This window comes from Spea bombifrons, chromosome 3, assembly GCF_027358695.1.
Source record: "Spea bombifrons isolate aSpeBom1 chromosome 3, aSpeBom1.2.pri, whole genome shotgun sequence".
NCBI lineage: Eukaryota > Metazoa > Chordata > Amphibia > Anura > Pelobatidae > Spea > Spea bombifrons.
The window spans coordinates 2,083,132-2,107,230 of NC_071089.1; the positions used below are offsets into that span (position 1 = coordinate 2,083,132).

The window sequence follows — 24,099 nt, forward strand, 5'->3', positions numbered from 1 at the left end:
CCCAGAAGAATAAAAATAGCATTCTGGTGCGCCGGGTACGCTGCTGGCCACAAATAGTGAACGTGGTTTTATTTTTCAGGATAGGGAAGGTGGTAGATAAATGGAACAGCCTCCCAGCAGGAGTGTTTTAAACATGCATGGGATAGACATACGGCTCCTGAATCTAAGACGAGACCAACGACTGATTAAGGTTTGAGTCTTTACAGCAGGAGAAACGGGCGACTAGACGGGGGCCGATCTGTTGGCAGGTTCTAAGTGAGCAACTTATCTGTTTGTTAAAACTGCTGTTCCATTGACTCTGGTAAATGTAACACTTTTATATTTAAATGCAGCATTGGAAACGTCATTCCCCGAACTGTCGCGTTCTCAGACACGTCCCATAAATAATCGTGCAGAATGTTAGAATGATTACTTGTCATCTGACGTTAACGCAGGCACCGGTAGGCAGTTTCCATTGAAAGGGGGGGGACCTTTTCAAATTTAGTGTGTTGTTTGGTGTTATGCGACCCCCGTGATACCAGCCACAGCCACACCTTGCGCACAGACTGCGAGCTGCACCAAAGATAAAGGCTCATGGAGGGAGAGTGAGCTGTGTCAGAGGGAGAGGAGGGGAGCTGAGAAAGAGAGGAGGAGATCTTAACACAACAGATATAACGCAACTAAATATTCAACCATGCTTTACTAAGACAGGTAGGCCAAACACCCATCTATTACCAACATACCTTGATGTAAAGTTGGACATTGCGAGTCTCACGTAGTGTTGGGTCAAGATACTATTGGTTTGGTCTCAAGTTCAACTTGATTGCAGTTGACTTTCATGTCTGTCCGGCGAGTCGGTCTTGCGAGTCAGTGGTGGGCTTGTGGATGAGTCAGAAGTCGGGTTGGAGGTAGACTTGGTCGGCTCTATCAAGCTCTGGATCATCTCACCTCCTCCTGAGAAGTCGAGTGGATATCATCAAGTTAGATTTCTATGAACAGACATATTGCCATCTTTCTCATAGTTGACATGAACTCTACTCAACTGCTGGAGTCCATGTCAGCAGGTGGATAAGTTTCTTTCCTTCAGTCAACTCACTTGGACTGGGAAACTTGACCCAACTGCAGCTTTGATGTTCTTCAAGTCTTTGTAAATAGACTCCTTTTAGGAATTTCCAAAATGTTTCTTCTCCACTCATCCCTTTTGCTTGTTTTCATCCCTGTCCCTGTCCGTGGTGATTGTGACGGGGTCTTCCTTTTTTGTCTCTACCAGGTCCAGCCAGAAGAACAGCTATCATCTCTATCAATTATTTACACGGTTGGCTACTCGCTTTCCTTCTCTGCACTCATCATCGCGACATCCATTCTGGTCAGATTCAGGTAATTACCTACATTTTATTTCCTCCCCGTGGACCATTGGAATGACTTTTTGTTACAGTTACACGTCTTAAAATTGTGTTTTATTTTACCTCAACTTTCTGATTCATTGAACACAACAAATAATAAACATAATAGCTGTGGTTCCTGGCATAGTTTGCAATTTGTATTTTTTAATTTCCATATGGTAGCTTTCTCTGAATAAAACACACACCAGATGGAGGAGTGCCGGTTCAATGACACGGCATCTGTTTCCAGAACCCAAATACAAACCCCATTCCGCTCGGTGTTACAAACTCATAGAATAGGCTCCAGACCCAGAGGACACCTGGGGGGTATTTAATGTTAGTGATTATTACATTAGATCTTGGATTTTGCATTTTATTATGTTGAATAAACTTTTTTGGAGGCTGGTAACCAAATAAACATAAAAGAGACATTTCTAGAGGTTCGCCTTGGGATTCACCGCATCCATAGAACGTAGAAAAACCAAAAAGGAAAGCAAGGAAAGAATATCCCAACTTCATCCAACTTTTGCTTGCTCAATGCAAATTCATGTTGCACATTCTGTTGTATCGCAGTCTCGTGCATTTGGATTCGTACAAATTGCAAATTTACTGAATTTTGGTAAATTCAGATATTTGTACGAGGCCCCGAAAATGAGGTCAGACCCCCCCACAAATCATAAGAAAATCAAGCAAGAAGCTCTGAATTTTGCCCGAAATTAGTGGGTCCACATTCACTCAAACACTCTCACTCGCTCTCTCACATTCACATTCTCATTCATTCTCTCTCTCGCACTCTCTAAATGTAATTGTAGCAATTTATGCCATAAACATTCTTTGAAGTGTTTAGTTCCACGAATTCTTGTAACATTATATTAATGTAATGAATTTAAAACAAAAGATACACATTAAGTCATTTTATAGAGGTTCTTAACAAGTTCTAGTAATACTCTGCCCTCAACACCATGAAGGGGGGATGGTAAAAAAAATATTCTGAACCACCAAAATAATATTTATTGCTCGAAATAATAGAATAATCTATGTGAAACCATTTTAGACTCCTTTTCGCACTCGCTGTGTGAATACTTAAGCTTCTTTTACCGTGGATAAAATTAGTTTAGACCTGACTACAAATTACTAGACATATTATTTTTAATCTTGCAGAAAACCGCACCAAAGAGGTGCTAAAATTCTGCACATCCCATTGAACCGCTTACGCGAGGTTGTTTCCCGTCGATCTTTATCTAGTCCTTTTGCGATAAGTTTTAAAAGAGCCAAAAATGATTCTAGTCGTTTAACTGAATCACAAAGGACGCTTAATTTGATCATCGTTAACACCAATTAACATTTAAACCGGCCTCTGAAAATACCCTGGATATATCCTGACAAAATGACCTCCCTCTCTCTCCTGTTAACTTCACCCTTTATCTTAACGACCCAGCACCCTGCTTGTATTTGTCCCATTGCCTGCTTACCTTTATGTAATGACATTTGCAGAAAAACAGAATGTTGCAGAATCTTGTAATACCTTTTTTATTGGACTAACAGTATTAAAAATAATAGACGAGCTTTCGGGAGTCCTCCCTTTGTCAAGTCAAAAGCATTTCTGACCAAGCAAGTGAAAAACACAGTTTAAAACAGTTTAAAACTGACCAGTACATGTTCTGATACAGGGTTAAAACAGGGGTTAAAATAACAAGATAGAGAATTTGCAGACAAAAAACTAAGAGGGTCGTAAATAGTAAATAGTGGCATATACTGCACAGATAAGGCTGGGGGGGGAGCAGGGGTGAGCATGTAGGAGAGAGAGGGAGAAGGGAAAAAAAAAAAAAAAAATAAAAAAAAAAAAAAAAAAAATTAAAAAAAAAAAAAAAAAAAAAAAAAAAAAAAAGGCACAGGTTATAGGAAGTTTTGATAATGAGCTAAGAAGCTCAAATCCACATTAAGTCCTCTGTTTTTACAATCATAAAAATGTATCATTTTGGCTTCAAATGTCTTTCTTTCTTGGGTGTTTTTGAAATGACCTCTCAGTGTTTTGATTTTGAGGTCATGTATGGAGTGACCGGTTTGGGTAAAGTGGTGCCCAACTGGGGTGCAAAAGTTTTCTTCATCATGATGGTTGATGGAGTATCTGTGCAGATTCATCCTTTTATTAAGTTGCTGGCAGGTTTCACCGATGTAACACCCTATAGTACATTTGGTGCATTGAATCATGTATACAACATTCTGTGAAGTGCATGAGTATGATCCTTTAATATTGTATGTCTTGTTGTTGTGGGTGGCTGTGTTGCTGGTACAGATGTGTTGACAAAGTTTGCATCTAGCTTTGTTGCATGGTTTGCTTCCATTATCTGTGTGTGTTGTTTCGGTATGTAGTTTGCTACTCACCAGCTTTTGTTTGAGATTCGCTGGTTGTCTGAAGGCCAAGATGGGGGGTTCAGGGAAAATTTCTTTTAACACCTCATGAGGTGTTAAAAGAAATTTTCCCTGAACCCCCCATCTTGGCCTTCAGACAACCAGCGAATCTCAAACAAAAGCTGGTGAGTAGCAAACTACATACCGAAACAACACACACAGATAATGGAAGCAAACCATGCAACAAAGCTAGATGCAAACTTTGTCAACACATCTGTACCAGCAACACAGCCACCCACAACAACAAGACATACAATATTAAAGGATCATACTCATGCACTTCACAGAATGTTGTATACATGATTCAATGCACCAAATGTACTATAGGGTGTTACATCGGTGAAACCTGCCAGCAACTTAATAAAAGGATGAATCTGCACAGATACTCCATCAACCATCATGATGAAGAAAACTTTTGCACCCCAGTTGGGCACCACTTTACCCAAACCGGTCACTCCATACATGACCTCAAAATCAAAACACTGAGAGGTCATTTCAAAAACACCCAAGAAAGAAAGACATTTGAAGCCAAAATGATACATTTTTATGATTGTAAAAACAGAGGACTTAATGTGGATTTGAGCTTCTTAGCTCATTATCAAAACTTCCTATAACCTGTGCCTTTTTTTTTTTTTTTTTTTTTTTTTTTTTTTTTTAATTTTTTTTTTTTTTTTTTTTATTTTTTTTTTTTTTTCCCTTCTCCCTCTCTCTCCTACATGCTCACCCCTGCTCCCCCCCCAGCCTTATCTGTGCAGTATATGCCACTATTTACTATTTACGACCCTCTTAGTTTTTTGTCTGCAAATTCTCTATCTTGTTATTTTAACCCCTGTTTTAACCCTGTATCAGAACATGTACTGGTCAGTTTTAAACTGTTTTAAACTGTGTTTTTCACTTGCTTGGTCAGAAATGCTTTTGACTTGACAAAGGGAGGACTCCCGAAAGCTCGTCTATTATTTTTAATACTGTTAGTCCAATAAAAAAGGTATTACAAGATTCTGCAACATTCTGTTTTTCTGCATTCGTATACACTGGACTAATACGGCTACCCCAAACTACTGTAATGACATTTGAAATACTTGCGCCCATGTCCTCTGTTGACACAAACCGTACCAAACCCTAACACTGTGTAAGTCCATAACACCCCAAGTGCATTACTTCACTTTTATCCACATTAAACTGCAGCTGTCACACTTTTGACTATTCTTCTAATTTACTTGACTTGTCCCACTAGGAGCATCTACCCTGCTGGAGAGCTTTGTACCATCTCCAAAAAGACTTTCAATAAATTAATTAAATTCCACTGAAAGCTATGATGGTGAGTCTGCGACTCTCCGGCCAGTTCCAAAGAGCTTACAATCTTCTGTGTAGCAGGTAGCCACCCACGCCACTTTAAACCCCATATAGTAAACCGATTGTTCCTCATTATATACTGGAAATAATCCGTTTCCATATAATGCAAATTCCCAGGCAGAAAAATATGACTTTAACTAAATATATTTTAAAATATTTACCAAGAATAATGAATAAGGAGGGTTATAGGGGCGGTTTTATGAAATGGGGGGGGGGTGTAGGGTCAGTATGAGGATAATAGAGATATTAGCGTTATTTCTGTGGGTAGGAGTAGAATCATACGCATCAATTCCATATACATTATATCCCTATATCCACTTATCATACAGAGATGCTGACGTGACGATGACTGTCGATGCCATCTGGCATTCATGTAATAATAAGCACTGTGCTGTCCCATTTGTTAACCCTTTTATTTTTAGTAAGACCGACACAGCTGCGGTTCATTGAAATACGTTCCCTTAGCTCCCCATGGAATCTTTATAATGATTTGTCGCATGCACTTATGATAAATATAAGTTTTATTCCCTTTTGTATTAAACGTTAGCAGCTGGAGGGACCTCCATCTAGAAAATGAGAAACTGTTGGATCCTTTACCCTATTTATTATAAATTTCATTTCACCAACCATACATTTTATAGAAATGATAAAAATAAATGCTTCAGAAAAAAAAATAATCAGGAAAAAAAAACAAGCCATGAAATATATAGATGTTTCGGAATGTGGAACATTAGACAATTCTTAAAGTAAGTTTTCAGTAAGTGATATAATTTAAAATTCATGTACGCTCCGCTTTAAAACAATTTATTTAATAGTAACTGTTTCAGGGGTAGTTTGGAGAAATGAAAATGATTATCGTCTCTCTCTCTTTTATATATATGTGTGTGTGTATATGTATATATATATATGTATATATGTATATAAGCCTCATCGCTGTGGGAATTGTTGGTCACTCTTAGTGGTGCTTAAGGCTGCTGGGTAATGTGCGCATGGCGTGGAATGATAGGGGGGTTACAAAATAGACAGAATTGAGAAGAAAAAGGAGAGGGTAAAAGTGAAAGAAAGAGAGAAAGAAAAGTTGGAGAGGAAAAATATGAGAAAAAAAGAGGCAGAAAGAGGAAGAGAGAGAAGAAAAGAGATAAGAGAGAAGGGCAAAAATAAGAAAGAGAGGAGGGTGAGGCAAAAAAACGATGGCTGAGACAGGGAGAAAAGAAAAGAAAAAGAGGAGAGAATAAACAGGGTGAGGGAGTGGGAGAGACAGAGAGAGAGAGAGAGAGGAGATACAAAGAGAGAGAATAAAGAGAAAGAAAAGAGTGTAGAAAGAAGGGGAAGATAGAGAGAAAAAAACAGGGAGAGAATGAATAGGAAAAGAAAAGGATAGAGAATGAAAAGGGAAGAGAGAGAAGAGAAGTGCGACTGGTTTTTCTTCGGAAGGTTCAATCACATAGTTTAAGGAGCCTTAACAGTTTCTATGGTAACAATCTATTAGTACCTGCTTTTGCGTCACATGACAATTAAGTGTTCCTGGCACAAATTGTGACAAAACTTCACCTGATTAAATAATTATTTCTGGTAAGAATTTGGGCATTCAGCGGTATTAGAGATGATGTTTTTAACACTGAATTTAGATACAAAAAGTATTAAGTTCAGCAAACTAAATAGCAGAAAACCTTCCTATTCAAAATATAAAAAACTTAACCGAAACCAACAATCATTCCCCTGAAATTCTACTTTACAATATTATGCACAAAAAAACGCGTTTTTAATTTACATTTCACGTCGGTTCTCCATCACACCCGCCTCTTGGCCTTTGTGGGGGTCCTGCCAAATTAAAATGCGATATCAGTAGAACCTGACTGAAGATATTGTGATAATTAGCAGCACTAATGACTCCAGTAATGATTTATTTGGCATTATTAGCGCTTTATGACTGACAGAAACAGATTCATAGAGAAAAAAGCAGTGAGGGATTTATACCGATCAGCCATCACACCACGATCACCGGCCGAATATCACGCCGGTCCCTCTGAGCGTTTGCTGCGGTATCCGGCACCGAGACGTTTAAGTCCTGTAGGCTGCGAGGTGCGGCCCCCATGGACACGCCCCGGTACCGCGTGTTCTCCAGCGACGCAGCCGGCCATTCACGTGTTGTAAAAAAAGACGTGATGCATCCGACCGGCCACCTTCTTCCATCGCTCCGCGGTCTGGTTCTTCTGGTCACATTGCAGGCGCTTTCGGCAGCGCACGGGGGCCAGCGTGGGCTCCCTGACTGCTCTGCGGCTCCTCGGCCCCAAACAATACAAACTGTGATGCTCTGCGTGCTCTGACTCCTTCCTATCAGAGCCAGCAGTCAGCTAATCAGCATGTTGAGCTACAGCGGCCCGTCTGTTGGATTTGACGCCACTGGCAGCCTTCCCCCCCCACGTGCATCAATGAGCCTCGGCCGCCCATGACCCTGTCGCTGGCTCACTGCTTTTCCTTCTTTGGCCCACTTTCAACCACGGCAGACCGGAAACACCTCACAAGAGCTGCAGTTCTGGAGATGCTCTGACCCGGTCGTCTCGCCGTTTGGCTCAGATCCTTACGCTGTCCGTTTCTCCTGCTTCTAGCGGTGATCAGCCGGTCAGTGCTCACAGTGTTACTGATGTTACAAAGTTATACATTGTCACAAGTGACGAGGATGGCGCTGCTTCGATGACTATAACCAGACAGGCTGTGAGGGGGTGGAGCCAAGCGGAAGAGGTGGGGCTAGCTGCACCAGTGGGCATATCCAAATGCAAATTAGATAAAAGTAGGATGGACCAAGCAGTGATTGGGTGGAGCTGACACCACTCGCTCTCACTATATGGACAAAAGTATTTGGACGCACCTCTTAATTATTGAAATCAGGGTTCTGGCCCCTAATTTCAGTGAAGGGTAATGTTAATGCTGAAGCACCCAGACATTTTGGACAATGTTCTGCTTCCAGCGTTGTGGGAACAGTTTGGGGAAACCCTTTTCTATTCCAGCGCGACTGCGGCACAAAGCAAGCGCCGTAAACACATGGTTGGATAGGAAGAATATGACCGGCCGCTCACAGCCCCGACCTCAACCCCATCGAACAGAGATTGCGAGCCGGGCGTCTCGTCCAACATCAGCGCCTCACGCGACGTGTACGTGGTCATGTGACGTGTACGTGGTCATGTGACGTGTAGATTCAAGCACAAAGGCTTCACCAAAGCATTGAGCTAAAAGTTCCATTCAATGTCTCTGATGTAACATAAAGCTTTACAAACTCGGCAGACTTCTTCTCCTCATTGATCTGAAGACCCCAATGCTTATATTTTTCCTTTTTGAAAGGTAATTTAGGGATTGTTGCGCAGGTATTACTCATCCACAGCCTCCGTCGGAGGAGAATAGGCAGTCATTTGCTTGTCAATTGGAAATGTTTTTCTCATTTTATTTTTTGAATGTAACAGAAACCTAAATTTGCCTCATTTCTTAAAGTTCTCGCCTGCCCCTCATTCTGGATACCAAGTGGTTTGGATAAATTACGTTATTGCAAGACAATCAGGAACGTTAAGTAAAATACACAATCCGAAATAAGAGATAGAGATAGAAGTTCCAATATCTTCAAAAGTTTTTCGGTTGTCCTTTTGGATTAAGTCACTAAAGAGTTGAATTCTCAATCAACGTTTAACTTAAATGACCAATATATGGGTTACTTGCAATTATATGCGGGCGCCCGCCATTCTAAATGTTGCGACTTGCAGGCGAGGACGTACGAGTTGAATGAAACCATGCGCGGCTTCGTCTATAACGCGGCAAAAATTCATGGAAAAAACAGAGGTCTCCCAGACCCCAGTGAACGAGGAGACGAGAATATCAGCCCCCTCCACTATCCAGAGGGATTTAAATGCATTATTAAACCAATGGGGGGCATGAAGCTCATCTCGTGCCTCCCCCTGTGTATGCATCCCATGCCTGTTACCCTCCATGGGGTCATAGAGCCAACAGTGGCCCTGCACCCCTCACCCCCTGCCTATTGGGATGGGAAGTAAGTGCTATTAGCCCCTAGGAAGGAGCACGGCCTTCATTCAATGCCTCTGCCCTCCATCCCCTGTCCTGTGGGGTCAGTAACAGTGAATACGGGGGGGCAAATTTAGCTTTTTACTTGCGTCTTCTTCTAAAATCCCCCATCCTATATTTCTGGAACATATTATACGTTTAGTTCCCAAACATAGAGGCCATTAACACACAACAGACATTATGCCCCGCACATCACCCCATGTTTACATATCGCATCGCTGAAGAATGTAATAAATAAATAAAAATAATAATAATAATAATAATATGGCCGTAGCCAACCGATTTTAATAAATGAGTTGAAAGCAGAGCAGTAATGTTTATTATCAGCAGAGGTCACTGACCCCATTCAATAAGTGATGTTTATTATTACGCTCCCCGCTGATCACAATAATGCGGAAAACGTGTAACAGAAAAAGATACAAAATGAAATAATAATAATTTTAAATGTTCGCGAGTAAATGACAGTGCCGGCAGATCGGCCCCCATTCGGCCCCATGTAGTCTGCCTGTTTTTAGTGCTGTAAAGACTTAAACCTTAATCAGTCGTTGGTCTCGTCTTAGATTCAGGAGCCGTATGTCTATCCCATGCATGTTTAATCCCCTCACTGTATTACCCTCTACCACCTCAGCTGGGGGGTTGTTTCACTTATGTACTACCTTCCTGACTCCAGTATATTTTGTTTTTTTTCCCAGGCATTTACACTGTACAAGAAATTATATTCACCTCAACCTCTTCACCTCTTTCATCCTGAGAGCCATTTCCGTGTTTATTAAGGACTCGGTGCTCCGGTGGATGTATAACATTGCGATCTATGACAACCACTGGGATGGCCTCATCTCTTATCAGGTAACAAATATATACCTTTTGGTCTTATATATAAATATATAAATATACGGTGTTATCTATCGTTTTAAAGTCATTAAAAAAAGATATGGAGTGATATGGCAGGGGCTCGGGGTCCAGGGAGGTAGCAGCCCATCTTCTGCTTTACTGGGGTAGATCTTCCTACTGGGGGCTCAGCCTCTGTACCTCTCCTTCCCCGCACCGCACGTCCAAGCTTTGGGGGAAAGGGTGGCTTTGGGAGCCTCTTTGGGGGATATATCTGCAGGAATATAGTAAGAGGCCTGGTCCCCCCCACCTGCCCCTAAAAAGCCATCTCACGGCAATCATTGTGGCCACATGGGGGCTTCAGTAGAGGTCTGTGTTGCAGCAGCGCCGATCCCCATAGATTTTATAACTCCCTGATGAGAGGATCCCCAAACCGGTCATTGATCCCCACACAAGTGCCCAAAAACCAGGACTGTCTGGTGCCAGGACAGTTGGGAGGTCTGCACCTGAACACAAAGCTGGAGCCTCTCGAGAGCCCCCCCGGCACAGGAGGCACTCCCTGCTCTCTCGTGTGATATACGCCGTACGTCATCTCGTGTATCAGTATGTCTGGTAACACCTCACATCTCAGACAGAAGTAAAAGGTCTGATCGTCTCTCGCAGGAGTCCCTCAGCTGCCGGCTGGTCTTCGTCTTGATGCAGTATTGCGTGGCTGCCAATTACTACTGGCTGCTGGTGGAAGGCATCTACCTCCACACCCTGCTCGTGGTGTCTGTTTTCTCTGAACAGAGGCTCTTCCGCTTTTACCTGTGCATTGGATGGGGTGAGTAACCGCTACGGTGCTATCGCACCTCAATGTGGAGGCGACCGATTTCCCTGCTCGCATCTTAATGTGCAGGTTGAATTAGTCTGTATAATAACCGACTCGCTGACATCTGGCTTCATACATGAGATAGAAATATGGCTCCCGATTCTAACACGACACCGACAACTGATTAAAGGTTTCAGTCCCCACTTGCGATGATCTCAGGTTTCCGCTCTCGTGCCACCATAGAGGAAAAATCTCCATCAACATATCAGTGGTTTGGGGAACCAACGACCCCAAACTAATTGCCCAACCTTCATGGCCTCATCAGTGGGGTGCAGTTGGCATCGCTCTAGGCACGAGAGAGCAAGGAGATCCACGCCTGGACTCACCTTTAGACCTGAGATGAACCCCAAGAGATTCCCCAAAGGGGGAGATTCCATAGAAAACAAACTGGAGACGCTCAGTAAGAACGGACAGCCCACCCGGGAGCATCGACTTCCTGCTCTCTTGGGTCACCGCAGAGCGAGAATCTCCCATCGCCATATTGATGTCGTCCTGCACCAAGGGCAGCCTAGAACAGGACTGTGAGGCAAATCTTTGAATATCATTTCATTCAACCCAAGTGTAAAGGTGAGTCCAGACGTGGCCCTCCTTGCTCTCTTGGGCTTAGAGAGATACAACCGGATCCCGCTTACGATGGCCACAAAGGTCACCATGTATATCTAGAGTTTGTTGGTTCCGTCGTGAAGGAGAACTTTGCCCCGCGTTTCGGTCCCGGGCTGCCCTTGGGGCAGGATTACATAAATATGTGGATGGCACACGAGAGATGCTCCCAAGCGGTGGACCAGCCATGTTTATGTTTATCCAATGGGAGCAGCTGTCCTAACTTCCGGTTCTCAGGATCTGCTGGATTATTCCTCCCCATTATGTTATTTCTCCCCTATTAAGTCGCTGATTGTTGCTGATTGTTTCAGTCAGCCTTTGTAAGGGAAGGGGGGGGGTCAATAATGCTAGCTTTAATGCTGGGTTATGGAGGAGAAAAGTTACAACAATAGGCCAGAATCTAACACTAGAGGATCAGAGACTGAGATGGAACAGAAGGAAGTTTTACTTTACTGAGAAGGAGGTAGATAAGTGGAACAGCCTCCCAGCAGAGGTGGTAGAGGGTAACACTGTGAGGGGATTAAACATGCATGGGATAGACATACGGCTCCTGAATCTAAGACGAAACCAACGACTGATTAAGGTTTGAGTCGTTACAGCAGGAGAAACGGTCGACTAGACGGGGGCCGGATGGTCCTGGGTTTCTATGTTTGGGTATCAAACAATTAACTTGTTATGTAATGCATGTGATTCATTTTATTGTTTATAAATTGGTTCAGCTGTTAACACAGAATTTGACCTGAATTTAAAGAAAAAAATGTATTAAAAAGTCGACTCCGTCCTCCGAGGGCCGGGACCGGTTAATGAATGTATAGATATTATGTAGGAATATTTGTTATTTAGAACCCGTAAGCCCCGCGTGATTTGGTGTTTTTTGTAGATTATTGCTAAAATCGCAATTTTAGGAGTCAGAGGGAATCTTAAGTGCTTTTTAAGAAACTAACGATTATGGTTATTCTGTACATTACGCTTTTATGCTTCAATTTTGTCTCCATAACTCAGCCGTTACGGTTTGTTTTTCGCACAAATTAAACAGCGGTTGGTTGTTGATTCATAGAAACTCTCAGCTTCTGCTCCGTATTACAGAGAAACATAAATCTTTAATAAATATAACAGGGATGCATTAACCCCGGGGGTAAAACCGATGCCATAACCTCTATAAATATCAATTACCCTGTAAGAGGCATCAGAGGGTATGGGAGGTCTCTGTGGGACTGATTCTGCCCGGAGGGGGTGAGAGAAAAAACAAAAACTGCTGGCAGATCGGCCCCCATCCGGCCCCCATCTAGTCGCCCGTTTCTCCTGCTGTAAAGACTCAAACCTTAATCAGTCGTTGGCCTCGTCTTAGATTCAGGAGCCGTATGTCTATCCCGCGCATGTTTAATACCCTCACTGTATTACCCTCTACCACTTCTGCTGGGAGGCTGTTCCAGTTATCCACCACCCTCTCAGTAAAGTAAAACTTCCTTCCAGATTCTGGCCTCTTGTTGTGACTTTTATCCTCCTTTGAAATAAACTTCCCTCCCGTCCTTTATCCCTTTATGTATTTAAATGTCTCTCCCCTATCCGCCTCTCTCTTCTCTCACTCTTTTCTCTCCCATTTCTTTCATTCACTCATCCCCTCTCTCTCTCTCACTCCCTCTCTCATGCCAAATATTGATATTTTGAATTCAGTAAATTGTTATTGGGGTGAAAGTACTAATCGCACCTGGGAACTGTCTGGATTTGCCCTGGAGGCTACGGGTATCACAGCTGTTGACAGACCTCTGGGGTAATACTTTCTCCTCCCAGACCCCTTTTACTGTAATATAAGTTACCCATGACTGCCATTCTCTCCCGCTGCCCCGTCGAGCTCTACCTCTGCCCCGCTTTTCAGGACAGCGGTATTCGGGACACCAGAGAATGCATACTGAGCATGTGCAGAATTGTGCGCATGCACAGTAGTGCTGCCAGTTTGAGTGACACTCTACCTCCCAAGTTCCGCCCCCCTGCATCCCGGTTCCCCGGGCGTATAAATCACTCACCTATAGAGCAGGAGAGCTGCATGTATGGCCAAGCGATTCGCTTTTTACAAAATAATAATTTACTAAAATACTAAATATTTCCTATAATTTAGTACAATTAGGAAGAACATTTAATTTAGTGACTCTAAAGAAATCTATAAGAACAAAGTTTAAATCTGAACTGTAAATATGTGAATGTGGGAGGTAAGAGCAGACCTCCGAACACTTTTGTTTTAGGGGTGTGGTTAGAGGTGGGGTTAGGGCGGGGCTCTGCGCAGACCTTTTATGTGACTTTGTGCCCTATCACTGGGTATTTGGGGATTCAGAAGAAGAATAATGGGGTTTATTTACCCCGTTTTATTCCCTGCTGTTTCTATTCACATTATCGGGGCTTTTAGGGCTGTAGAACCCTGCGATCCCCTCATACCCAGCAACCATTCTCACCTCCTAGAAAAGAGGGGCATCGAGGGGGAGAGAGGGACATCAGGGGAGGAAAGAGAGGGCGCCATGGGAGAAAAGAGGGTCACAGGGATCTGGGGTACAAACAGGGACTGGTTAAAATGAATAGAGACACTTGTCCACAGATTGTTATTGCAGCGGGTGCCGTGTTGCTGTATCTGGAATCTTCGCCTTTATCTCAGAATTAAGAATTTGTGAAGAATATTTTTTTTTTTTGCTTTGTCCGGAATCCAGAGACTTCCCGCCCTGATGGTTCCCGGCTGGAAATGTTGTAGACAGAAAAGATTTTATACATAATCTGGGGAACTCTTTTTTGCTGGAACATTTCTAGTTGTGATCCACATTTACACCGATGGAAAAAGAAGACAGAAGAATGGGGGAGGGGGGGAAGATATTCTGGTTTATTCTTTCTTTTTTTTATTTCAAAGATAAATAAGGTAAAAATACATTAGTCTGATTTTACATTAATTCAGAAGAAAAATATCAGGTTTTCTCTTTTGTGACTCTACATACATTGAAACGGGCAGTCCGGCCCAGTCCCAGGCTAAAGAAAGGTTGTTTTAATATCTTTTCTGTTACGTAAATGCTGTTTTGGGTCCAAATCTGCATCCCAGCTTCATATTGGGTAATATTGGTAATACAGTGAATCAGACCAGCGACTGATTAAGGTTTGAGTCTTTACAGCAGGAGAAACGGGCAACTAGACGGGGGCCGGATGGGGCCGATCTGCCGGCAGATTCTGGATTTCTGTGTGTTCCGGTTATTCAGATTCCTTTGGCAAGAAGAGGGAAATCTAATAGTTTGCTGAGCAGACAAACAGCCTCTTTTATGTATTTCGAAAGGATTAATTTTTTTTCATGGTTTCTCATACATTATTACATTCTAAAAGTCCCTTTACTTTTTATCACCGAGATCTCTTGGGGTCTTTCTCTGTGTATCGGCCCCCTGGTCACACATCCAGTATAGACGGTCCAGCCGAGAATGCCGACAGATTGCCGCTCGTCCTCTGCGTTGTGTATTTGATCGTCAGCTCTGTGGTCGATGATACAGATCGTCACCTCCTTCTTTTGACATGAACCAGTTTCGGGAGTTTGTGTCGCCCTCGAGATCCGCTGCTTGAATTAATTAACACGTAACACCTGCTCTTAATAAGAGATAATTCGCAGCTCGGGTTGTTGTTTGCATCAACGCATCAAAAGTTAATCACCTTAATTAATGGAACAACCTGTTAAATGCTAATTAGATTTAAAAAGCCGACAGACATAGCCAACACCTCGCAAATACGGCCCTCCGGCCCTCGATGGAAATAAGATCCGTCCGCTTATAATAAAAGGAGACCCTCCTGCCTTATCATTAACATTCTCTAGAAACCTGCTAATCATAACCCCTACCTGGGCAGCTTAGAGATCAGGAAGGTAGGTAGGGTGGAGGTGGTAAGATGACATTTTAACCTCCTTCCCCCCAGACAGAACAGATTGGGGCGAGCATGCAGCCCAAGAGAATATGATTTGGGTGAGGCAGTTTGGGCTCAGTGCCTCCTATAGGGTACTTTCCTCTCTATCAGAGATTGTGGATGAGGAGAGTAGACTTGCGCACTATTACCCCCACTGCCCCGCATACAGAGTGGGGGAAGAGGGGAGCAATTGTCACACTCCTTGGTTAATAGTGGGTCCTGGAGACTTTTTTATTATTATTTATTTTATATTATCTGTATTCGGGGGGGGGTAAAATCTTTGCGGGCTGCATGAGATGGGCGTTCTCATTAAATGCATGCCCTCGCCTGAAACTTGCAAAATAAAAATAAGTTGAATAGCTTATTCATCTGTATGATTTCACTGCTCCATCTATGGAAAGTTTCTCGGAAGTTCCGGTTTTTAGACAAGTCGTGGAACGGAGCCCTAAATGTGTTCTCGGGGCACACAGCCGATGCATAAGAATGGTCAACGGATGAGGGTTCTCGGCACGAGACGATGGTGCCCTTCAAAGTCCTCAAACTTTGCAAGGACAATAAAGCAGCTGGAAGCAACTAAAGAGCGAGCGGAGATTTATTCATCTCTCGTATGAACATGAAAAACCTCACTAAGCCAGAAATGATGTCGGTTCCCGGAAAATGCATTAACGATATACAAAACTGTCTCTGAACGTGAATGATTGCGGCTCACATGATCCGTATGCCGTGCGCCGTTCATCTGGAAGGGAAACCCGGCATTCAGATCAGAACGAGTTACGAGCGCGCTGGAAAGGCAGCGCTGGGAAGCATATTTCATAACATTATGGAGGAGCCACCGGGGATCACAACAGGCAGATAATTAAAAAGACAAGCAATGCTGCGGGAAGCGATAAAAGCAGATGATGTCTCAGCAACACGCGCTACTCCGATCATTACTGAAAATTAAACGTGTTCGCTTTCCATTCATAGAAATTCTTTAACGTGACCTCGGCTCTCCGGGCTCAAAGCCGTGGTATAAAAAAAAATAATAATTAAAAAAATAATAATAATACAAAATAATAATAATAGTGATAATAATAATAATACAAAATAATAATAATAGTGATAAAATAATAATAATAAAGACAAACAAGAGATTTCTGGGGGCTTGTGGGTATGACTGGCAGGTGGTCGCCATCCTCCTTTAGCTCTTCCATGTCTGTGCCACGTACATAACTTTTGGATTTTTTTGCTGTATTTCCGCTTGCTTAGAATTTTTTTAAATCGCATTTTGTGCCTCGTGTGCAAAAATGTTCACAACGTAAAGTCTTGATTCTAGATCTTCATATTTTTATACGATGCTGTGGTTTGCTTCATTAGCGCTCTACATAATTTACCTGCTCCGCTTGGCAGGCTCACTGGGCTGTAATAACCTGCATTTTCCCTGGAAGGGTTTTGATGATGAATGATGTTCAATCAGCAGAGTTAAGTGAGAAAAAATCCAGCTTAGAAAAAGGGATTTTTTTGTTTTTCTTTATACTACACATCACGTATTCCTTCGCTCTGTCTAGTTTAACAGCACGGCAACCCCATAATGAATTTCTGGTTTTCTAGGGGGATTTTGGGGTCTCCAAACGCTCCATTTTCATTTCCTCAATCTGTTATATGATATGCAAAATTATTAAAACGCACTTATTTTAGAGATTCAGGATAAAATAACCGTTTTTTAAGGTTCCCCAATTTTACCTGAACTCTCCGTTAAAAGAAAATTTTTCTGGAAGACCAAATTACAACAATTACGAATTTAATAAAGCTTTAAAAAATAATTCAGTTTAATCTTTAAAAGGTTTGAATTTTTGCTGAAGTTACACGAGATTTGTGTTGTAATAGTTACCGATTCACCTGGAGTAAAATGAATATTGGAAGTACGGCAGTGACAGGGCAGCCAGCAATTCTTAAGAAACGTACATGAATTGCAATTTGTTTCGAGTGTTTTCTGCGTAAATTTGAATTCCCCAGGAAACCCAGCAATTGGCTGTTGCTTTTGTGCAGATTTTCAAACAAGTCAGCAACATCTCTCTCGCCCATACCCACCACTCTCAGCCACAGGAATCACACATTACCAACGGCATCGCCCCGCCATAACCCAACGCCATCGCCCTACCATAACCCAACGCCATCGCCCTACCATAACCCAACGCCATCGCCCTACCATAACCCAACGCCATCACTCTGCCATAACCCAACGCCATCCCCCTACCATAACCCAACACCATCACTCTGCCATAACCCAACGCCATCACTCTGCCATAACCCAACGCCATCACCCCGCCATAACCCAACGCCATCGCCCTACCATAACCCAACGCCATCGCCCTACCATAACCCAACGCCATCGCCCTACCATAACCCAACGCCATCGCCCTACCATAACCCAACGCCATCGCCCTACCATAACCCAACGCCATCGCCCTACCATAACCCAACACCATCACTCTGCCATAACCCAACTCCATCGCCCTACCATAACCCAACGCCATCGCTCTGCCATAACCCAACGCCATCACTCTGCCATAACCCAACGCCATCGCCCTACCATAACCCAACGCCATCGCCCTACCATAACCCAACGCCATCGCCCTACCATAACCCAACGCCATCACTCTGCCATAACCCAACGCCATCCCCCTACCATAACCCAACACCATCACTCTGCCATAACCCAACGCCATCGCCCTACCATAACCCAACGCCATCACTCTGCCATAACCCAACGCCATCACCCTACCATAACCCAACGCCATCGCCCTACCATAACCCAACGCCATCGCCCTACCATAACCCAACGCCATAGCCCTGCCATAACCCAACACCATCACTCTGCCATAACCCAACGCCATAATTCCACTGCACAAACCACTCAACTACTCATATCACACTCAGCCACACACCAATTACAGCCAAACACATCACAGGCAGCCATGCATATCTTGTATAAGAATGTAAGATTTGGAAAAGTGGCAGATAAGTTATTTAACTACATGGTCTCCCTGACCACATGTATTATGAGACGCATGTAGCCAGCGTTATTTATACCTCTCCATTCCAAATGTAAAATTGTTCCTCCCCGGACTCTGTTCGCTGTGATAATGATTTTCAGTTTCATTTGGCCGAGTCCAACACGCTTTATAAATTAAATCTTCCGCTTGTCTCGGGGGGCGGCCGTTGGAAATCTATAAAGGAATAAAATATCCTCTTCATAACCCGTCCGTCGTTTGCATTCCTGACATTTAATGGCATGAATGTATACTTAACGTGCATTCATTAACTCTTAACGAACCGGCCTTATCTAAAAGGTGCTTAGAGACCAAAAGCCGCCAAAAAGATGGAGCTACCAGGCGTGGATCTGCCATTTTTCCTTATTTCTTGAATTCTGTACAATAAATGTTTTCTTTATTAAAATTAGAAAATTCTCAGGGTCTGCAGGATTATTCCTCCCCGTTAAGTGTGGGGGAGGAGAAGCGTGAGAACCTCAGGACCGAAGATTGATTAGATAAAGCTGGCTTTGCCACAGGCTGCCACCGGTATCAACTTCCCTGGGAAAAGCTTTGCCGGCGACTGGGTCACGGAGGATTCGTGGGGACGGTTCACGATAAAATCATCCCGACCCCGGCTACGATGAACCTCTGAGGCTGTGAGGGATATATGATGTTAATTCGTTTTTTTAACCCTTGCATACAATGAAGATGAATGGGAGCGAGAACCGTCAGCGTCTGTCAGAAGGAATGACATGGATGGAGTTGGCCTCCTGAGATATTTTTTCTAAGAATCCAATAGATTGTAAGCTCACTAGACCAGAGCCCTCTTCTCTACCTGCACCGAATGTCTTAACGTGGGGTTAACTTCTTTGTCATTTTAAATTGGCTTTGTTGTATATTTTCACCCCACCCCCCCAATATTGTAAAAGGGCTACGGAATCTGCTGGCGCTTTATACATAAACGTCATGTAAAATTAACAATATTCTTCGTTACATGCGTCGAATCTGAGTAGATTAACCCTTATTCTTCCTGGCGCTGCTTTGTCCAACGGAACGCATCCAACCCGCAATGAGACTGCGATCCGCGACTTTCTACGCCGTGAGAAGAGTTTCTCCCAGACGGAAGACTTAAATCAACCAAGAATTCTACCGACGTCGGGTTACCATTTTATATTCCTTTCAGTGAATAAAAGAGCTGTTTTTATGACAAATGATTGAATTTATATAATGTGCTTGCAGATTAAACGCTGTTATATAAACATGTCTACCTGTGTATTAGAAACCCACCAAATAATTTCTGTTTAAATGAATCAATTAAAACAATAATTATATTCGAATAAACTGGAAGGCGTTTCAGATGATAAATCAAAATTCACCGGTTTGTGAGAATTTAAAAACTTTCGGTAGTTACATCCTTAAGACTCGAAGGAGCGGAGCAGCGTATATTCCGTGTGTACCGTATATATGTGTATATATACGCACAGGTATATTATATCGTATATATTACGGTTATTGCGCATGATTAGAATTGTAAAAGCACTTGCGGCGATTTCTATCCATCTTCTGATCATTACGAGAGGATTTGATCCGCACGAGACGCAATAAATAATTCCACGGGTCGTATTGTTAAAGAGCCGGTGGTCGCGGCGTGACGGAGACATTAACAGGACGTCAGAAGAATAACCCGCCGGCTGCCGGACTCGCCAGACCTGCTGCTGTCCTGTGGTACCGGCGCTGATAATAATTTAATTTAATAGGCGTTATTAAAAGGATGATGTCACAAGAGTGTCAATCATGTCCTCATGGGAGCAGCTGTTTTAACATCCTGCTTTCAGGATCTTACAAATTATTCCTCCCCATTAAGTTATCTGTCCTCAGTTAAGTTGCACGACCTGGAGTTTCCCCTTAGTGACCCAGAGACCCGAAGAACCGGCATTTCACACCGAGTCTCCAGGCGAAACCCAGAGTGTCCACAGGCAGTATGATGAGGAGTCGGGGGGGCTTGTCTCATAGATTGGGGGTCAGATAACAGAGCGAGAATCATACAAACGGCTGATATGCAGCTGCCTGAAAACTTTATATTATGGGGCAAAAACTACAACTGGGGAAAAAAAGGTGTTTTAATCTCATACAAGGAATGAAATAATAGTGGAAGCCCCGTTTTCAGCCCAAACCAGTGCCGTGTTTTCCGAAAAATTCTCCGTTCCTTAAACATCAAACCTCCTTTATCATTTTATAAATAATAATATTTTAACAAAACGTTCTTCAAAATAATGTTACGAGAGTTTATTTGGTCAGCCATGTGGCTTATTCGGAAGGTATGCAGGTGAGTTACAAATGCTATCTTAGCGAATAAACCAAAATTCCGCTAAAATCTAGGTTTGTCTTATGACATCATGGTTTGAGGTCATTATGAGCTTTCGTAGAAACATAGATGGTAGAACTTCTCGTCTTTTCATCGCTCCAGTATCCTGGACCCGTGACTGTCACTATGTTTCTGGGTTTCTTTCAGGTGTCCCGATGCTGTTTGTTATCCCGTGGGGTATCGTCAAGTATCTGTATGAGGACGATGGGTATGTGAAAATACTTCATCTTTTATACATTCACAGCTGGTTATTTTTTGTTTGTTTTCTGGATCTTACAACAAGCCTGGGAATCGCAGAGAATTATTTAAACCGTGTAGAGCAGAAGCAGAAGTGACGGTGAGCCGGCGTGAGTGGGAGCTATCAGACCCCTGAGTGCTTGCGAGTTGGCAGGAAATGTGAGTTTGAGGAAGCGGGACTAAAGTACAAATCACGTTTCTTTCTTATGGGGGGATTTTAGTTTGTGGGTCAAAGATGAGGACAAGAGTTTAACCGTTATGATAATGGAGCTCTCCTTTTCCAGTTTTCTCTGTCCCACCTGCTTCCTCCATTTGGGACGCATGCAATATTCTTAAGGCAGAACACCTGTATAAGCGAACCTGCCTACAAAATCAGACATGCTTGTGATCTGAAACACAAATAAAAAACTTTTCTACATGACGGTATCATTTTCTTAATATAAATGGTTTCTATGCCTTATCTTTGCATAAGTTATGGTGAGTAAAGGTGATGGAAACCCTTCCACTTAAATTTAACGGGTAGTAGAAGTATTATTATTAATCACTCATCTACAGACACCAGACAGAAGGCTTGTTTTTCCCTCAGAAATCTGATGGTGCTGCCACAACCACAAGGGATTCTGGGTAGGTTCATGCAAATAAGGCTAACAATTATCACCTTTGCCTCTACATCCACTTTATACATGGATTCCTTGAAAGTAATCGCCCGCTGTACAGGACAGACTTTACACAAAGCTCGGGTAAGAGATACAGTAGCCAGATGGGACTCGTCTGTAGATGAGTGATTAATAATAATACTTCTACTACCCCTTAAATTTAAGTGGAAGGGTTTCCATCACCTTTACTCACCATAACTTATATAATGGTATTTCTTGGCTACCCCAAGCCTCAACTATTAAGCCAGCATCGCAACCTCATGCTGACGAGTCCATTACAGATGAAACAGCTGTCCATGCGCGGTGATCGGGCTGCTGCACCTCTTACCTGAGTTTTGTGTAAAGTCTGTCCTGTACAGCGGGGTGATTACTTTTAAGGGATCCGTATATAAAGGGGATATAGAGGCAGAGGTGATAATCGTTACCCTTATTTGCATGCGCCGACCCGGGGCGGTGAGGCACAGAGACCTGTTTTCTCCAGGTTTATTGCGCTCCGTAGAAACTCCTATTATTAGTTGTAGAACAGGCACCAAAATCAATAGAAAAGCAAAAAAATAGATGGGAGCCGTTAGCAAAATGAGCCCCATCACGGGGAAGATAGAAGCCATTACTATAAATATCTTATAAACTTTCCTAACCCGTTTTAGAGGCCTAACGCTGATGGGTTTTTGGCGCGTTGGTTCATGAAAAGCTTTTCACTCGATTTCGTTCACTCGATTTGTTTAGAAAGCAGAAGTTACTGTGATTTTTATGTTGTTTTTAACCTAATTGGACATTGTTTAGCAAGACGGTTGAATTGTTTGTGTCTTTATGCCGGTAATTTCACTCTTTCCTCTGATTCTATTACCTTTCCCTCGGCAACGAGGATAACTCCAGGAATATATCCAGCCCCGCGCTGACATATTAAATAGGATTCTGCAGAAGAGAACAGAGCTCTCCGCCTCAGGCGCCTATAACCCTTCATTATCTCTTTAAGCCGATACAGTAGAGGTGCGAGAGTCCAATTCTTCCTGCGAGATTGATCCGGAAATTATTACGCTTTAATGGTCTAGGTTTTTTTTTGCTCGCTAGGCTAATAATTTGGAGCCCCGGGGCCATCTGTACCGAAGCAGAACCCCCTCATATGCACACTTAAAAAAACATAAGATTTGGTGTTTATTGGGGGATAAGTACGGTTTGTGAATTACGTGCAGATATAACTGAGATTGCAATCTTCAGTCTTAGGCAGATCGCAGACAAAACATTCCCTGGGAGTTTTATGTGTTTTATGTAAATTCTGTACATTAAGGCAAAAAAGAATACTAAAAATATTTTTAAAGTTGAGACAGGTGGCAGGTATGACAAACAAACATTCGTTTTAATGCATCCTCGAGACAGGGAGCTGCCAAGTGTCTCTTTCTCCTCCCCTGATGCCCCTCTTTCCTCCCCTGATGCCCCTCTTTCCCCCCCTGATGCCCCTCTTTCCCCCCCTGATGCCCCTCTCCCCCCCCTGATGCCCCTCTTTCCTCCCCTGTGCCCCTCTTTTCTCCCCTGTGTCCTTCTTTCCTCCCTGTACCCCTTTCTCCTCCCCTGATGCCCCTCTTTCCTCCCCTGTGCCCCTCTTTTCTCCCCTGTGTCCTTCTTTCCTCCCTGTACCCCTTTCTCCTCCCCTGATGCCCCTCTTTCCTCCCCTGATGCCCCTCTTTTCCAGGAGCTCAGAATGTTTGTTGGGTATGAGGGTATCAGAGGAGTAGGGTATCTACAACCCTAAAAGCCCCGATAATGTGTTTATAAACATCAGAAAATAGTTTTTTAAATTAAATCGAGTAAATAAAATACATTTCCTCTCCTTCTAAACGTCTCGCTCAGGATTATGTCTCTGCACAAAGCATTAGTCAGGCCTCATTTGGAAAATGGAGTTCAATTTTGGGAACCAATTGAAGATTTGCCTGAATTAAAGAGAATAAAAGGAAGCGAAGAGAATTGTAGCTGCGGGGAAAGATTACGTGAATGGGATCTTAAAGAGAGGGAGGGCAGTGAAGCTCTGGGATTCACCACGGATACAGGTGGTGACCCCAGGTACCGAGGGGGCTTTTACAAATAAACGGGATTGCTTTTAGCCAAGAAAGGGTAAATTTAACAAGTTGAAACTTGCTGATACAGGGATTATGGATACATGGATAGGGTCAGACTGGGGATTAATATCAGCCCTATTTCATGGTGTCATATTTTTGGCTCGTGGCACATTTGTGGGGTCCCAGTCGCAATGTTTATTAAATATATATATATATACACAGAAATGACAGAATGAGAGAATTCACAACAGACAACGTGTAGCTCGCCTAAAAAGCTTACAGCTAGAAATGTAAGAGGGTGGCTGAGAAAGGGAGACATTTGTGATCTGCATGGATGATTAGAAAGAGAGTTTATGTACAGTGTG

At 43.0% G+C, this 24,099-nt stretch overlaps 1 protein-coding gene across 1 annotated transcript in view; it reads left to right on the top strand.

Annotated features, from left to right (window-relative positions):
• Positions 1 to 24,099, top strand: part of GLP1R (glucagon like peptide 1 receptor) — a 59,973-nt gene that overhangs the window by 17,926 nt on the left and 17,948 nt on the right. Inside the window, exons 4-7 of the mRNA XM_053459027.1 lie at positions 1,250 to 1,356; positions 9,887 to 10,040; positions 10,686 to 10,845; positions 20,935 to 20,995. Of these exons, the coding sequence (XP_053315002.1) occupies positions 1,250 to 1,356; positions 9,887 to 10,040; positions 10,686 to 10,845; positions 20,935 to 20,995 (482 nt within the window). The remainder of the gene's footprint in view (positions 1 to 1,249; positions 1,357 to 9,886; positions 10,041 to 10,685; positions 10,846 to 20,934; positions 20,996 to 24,099) is intronic.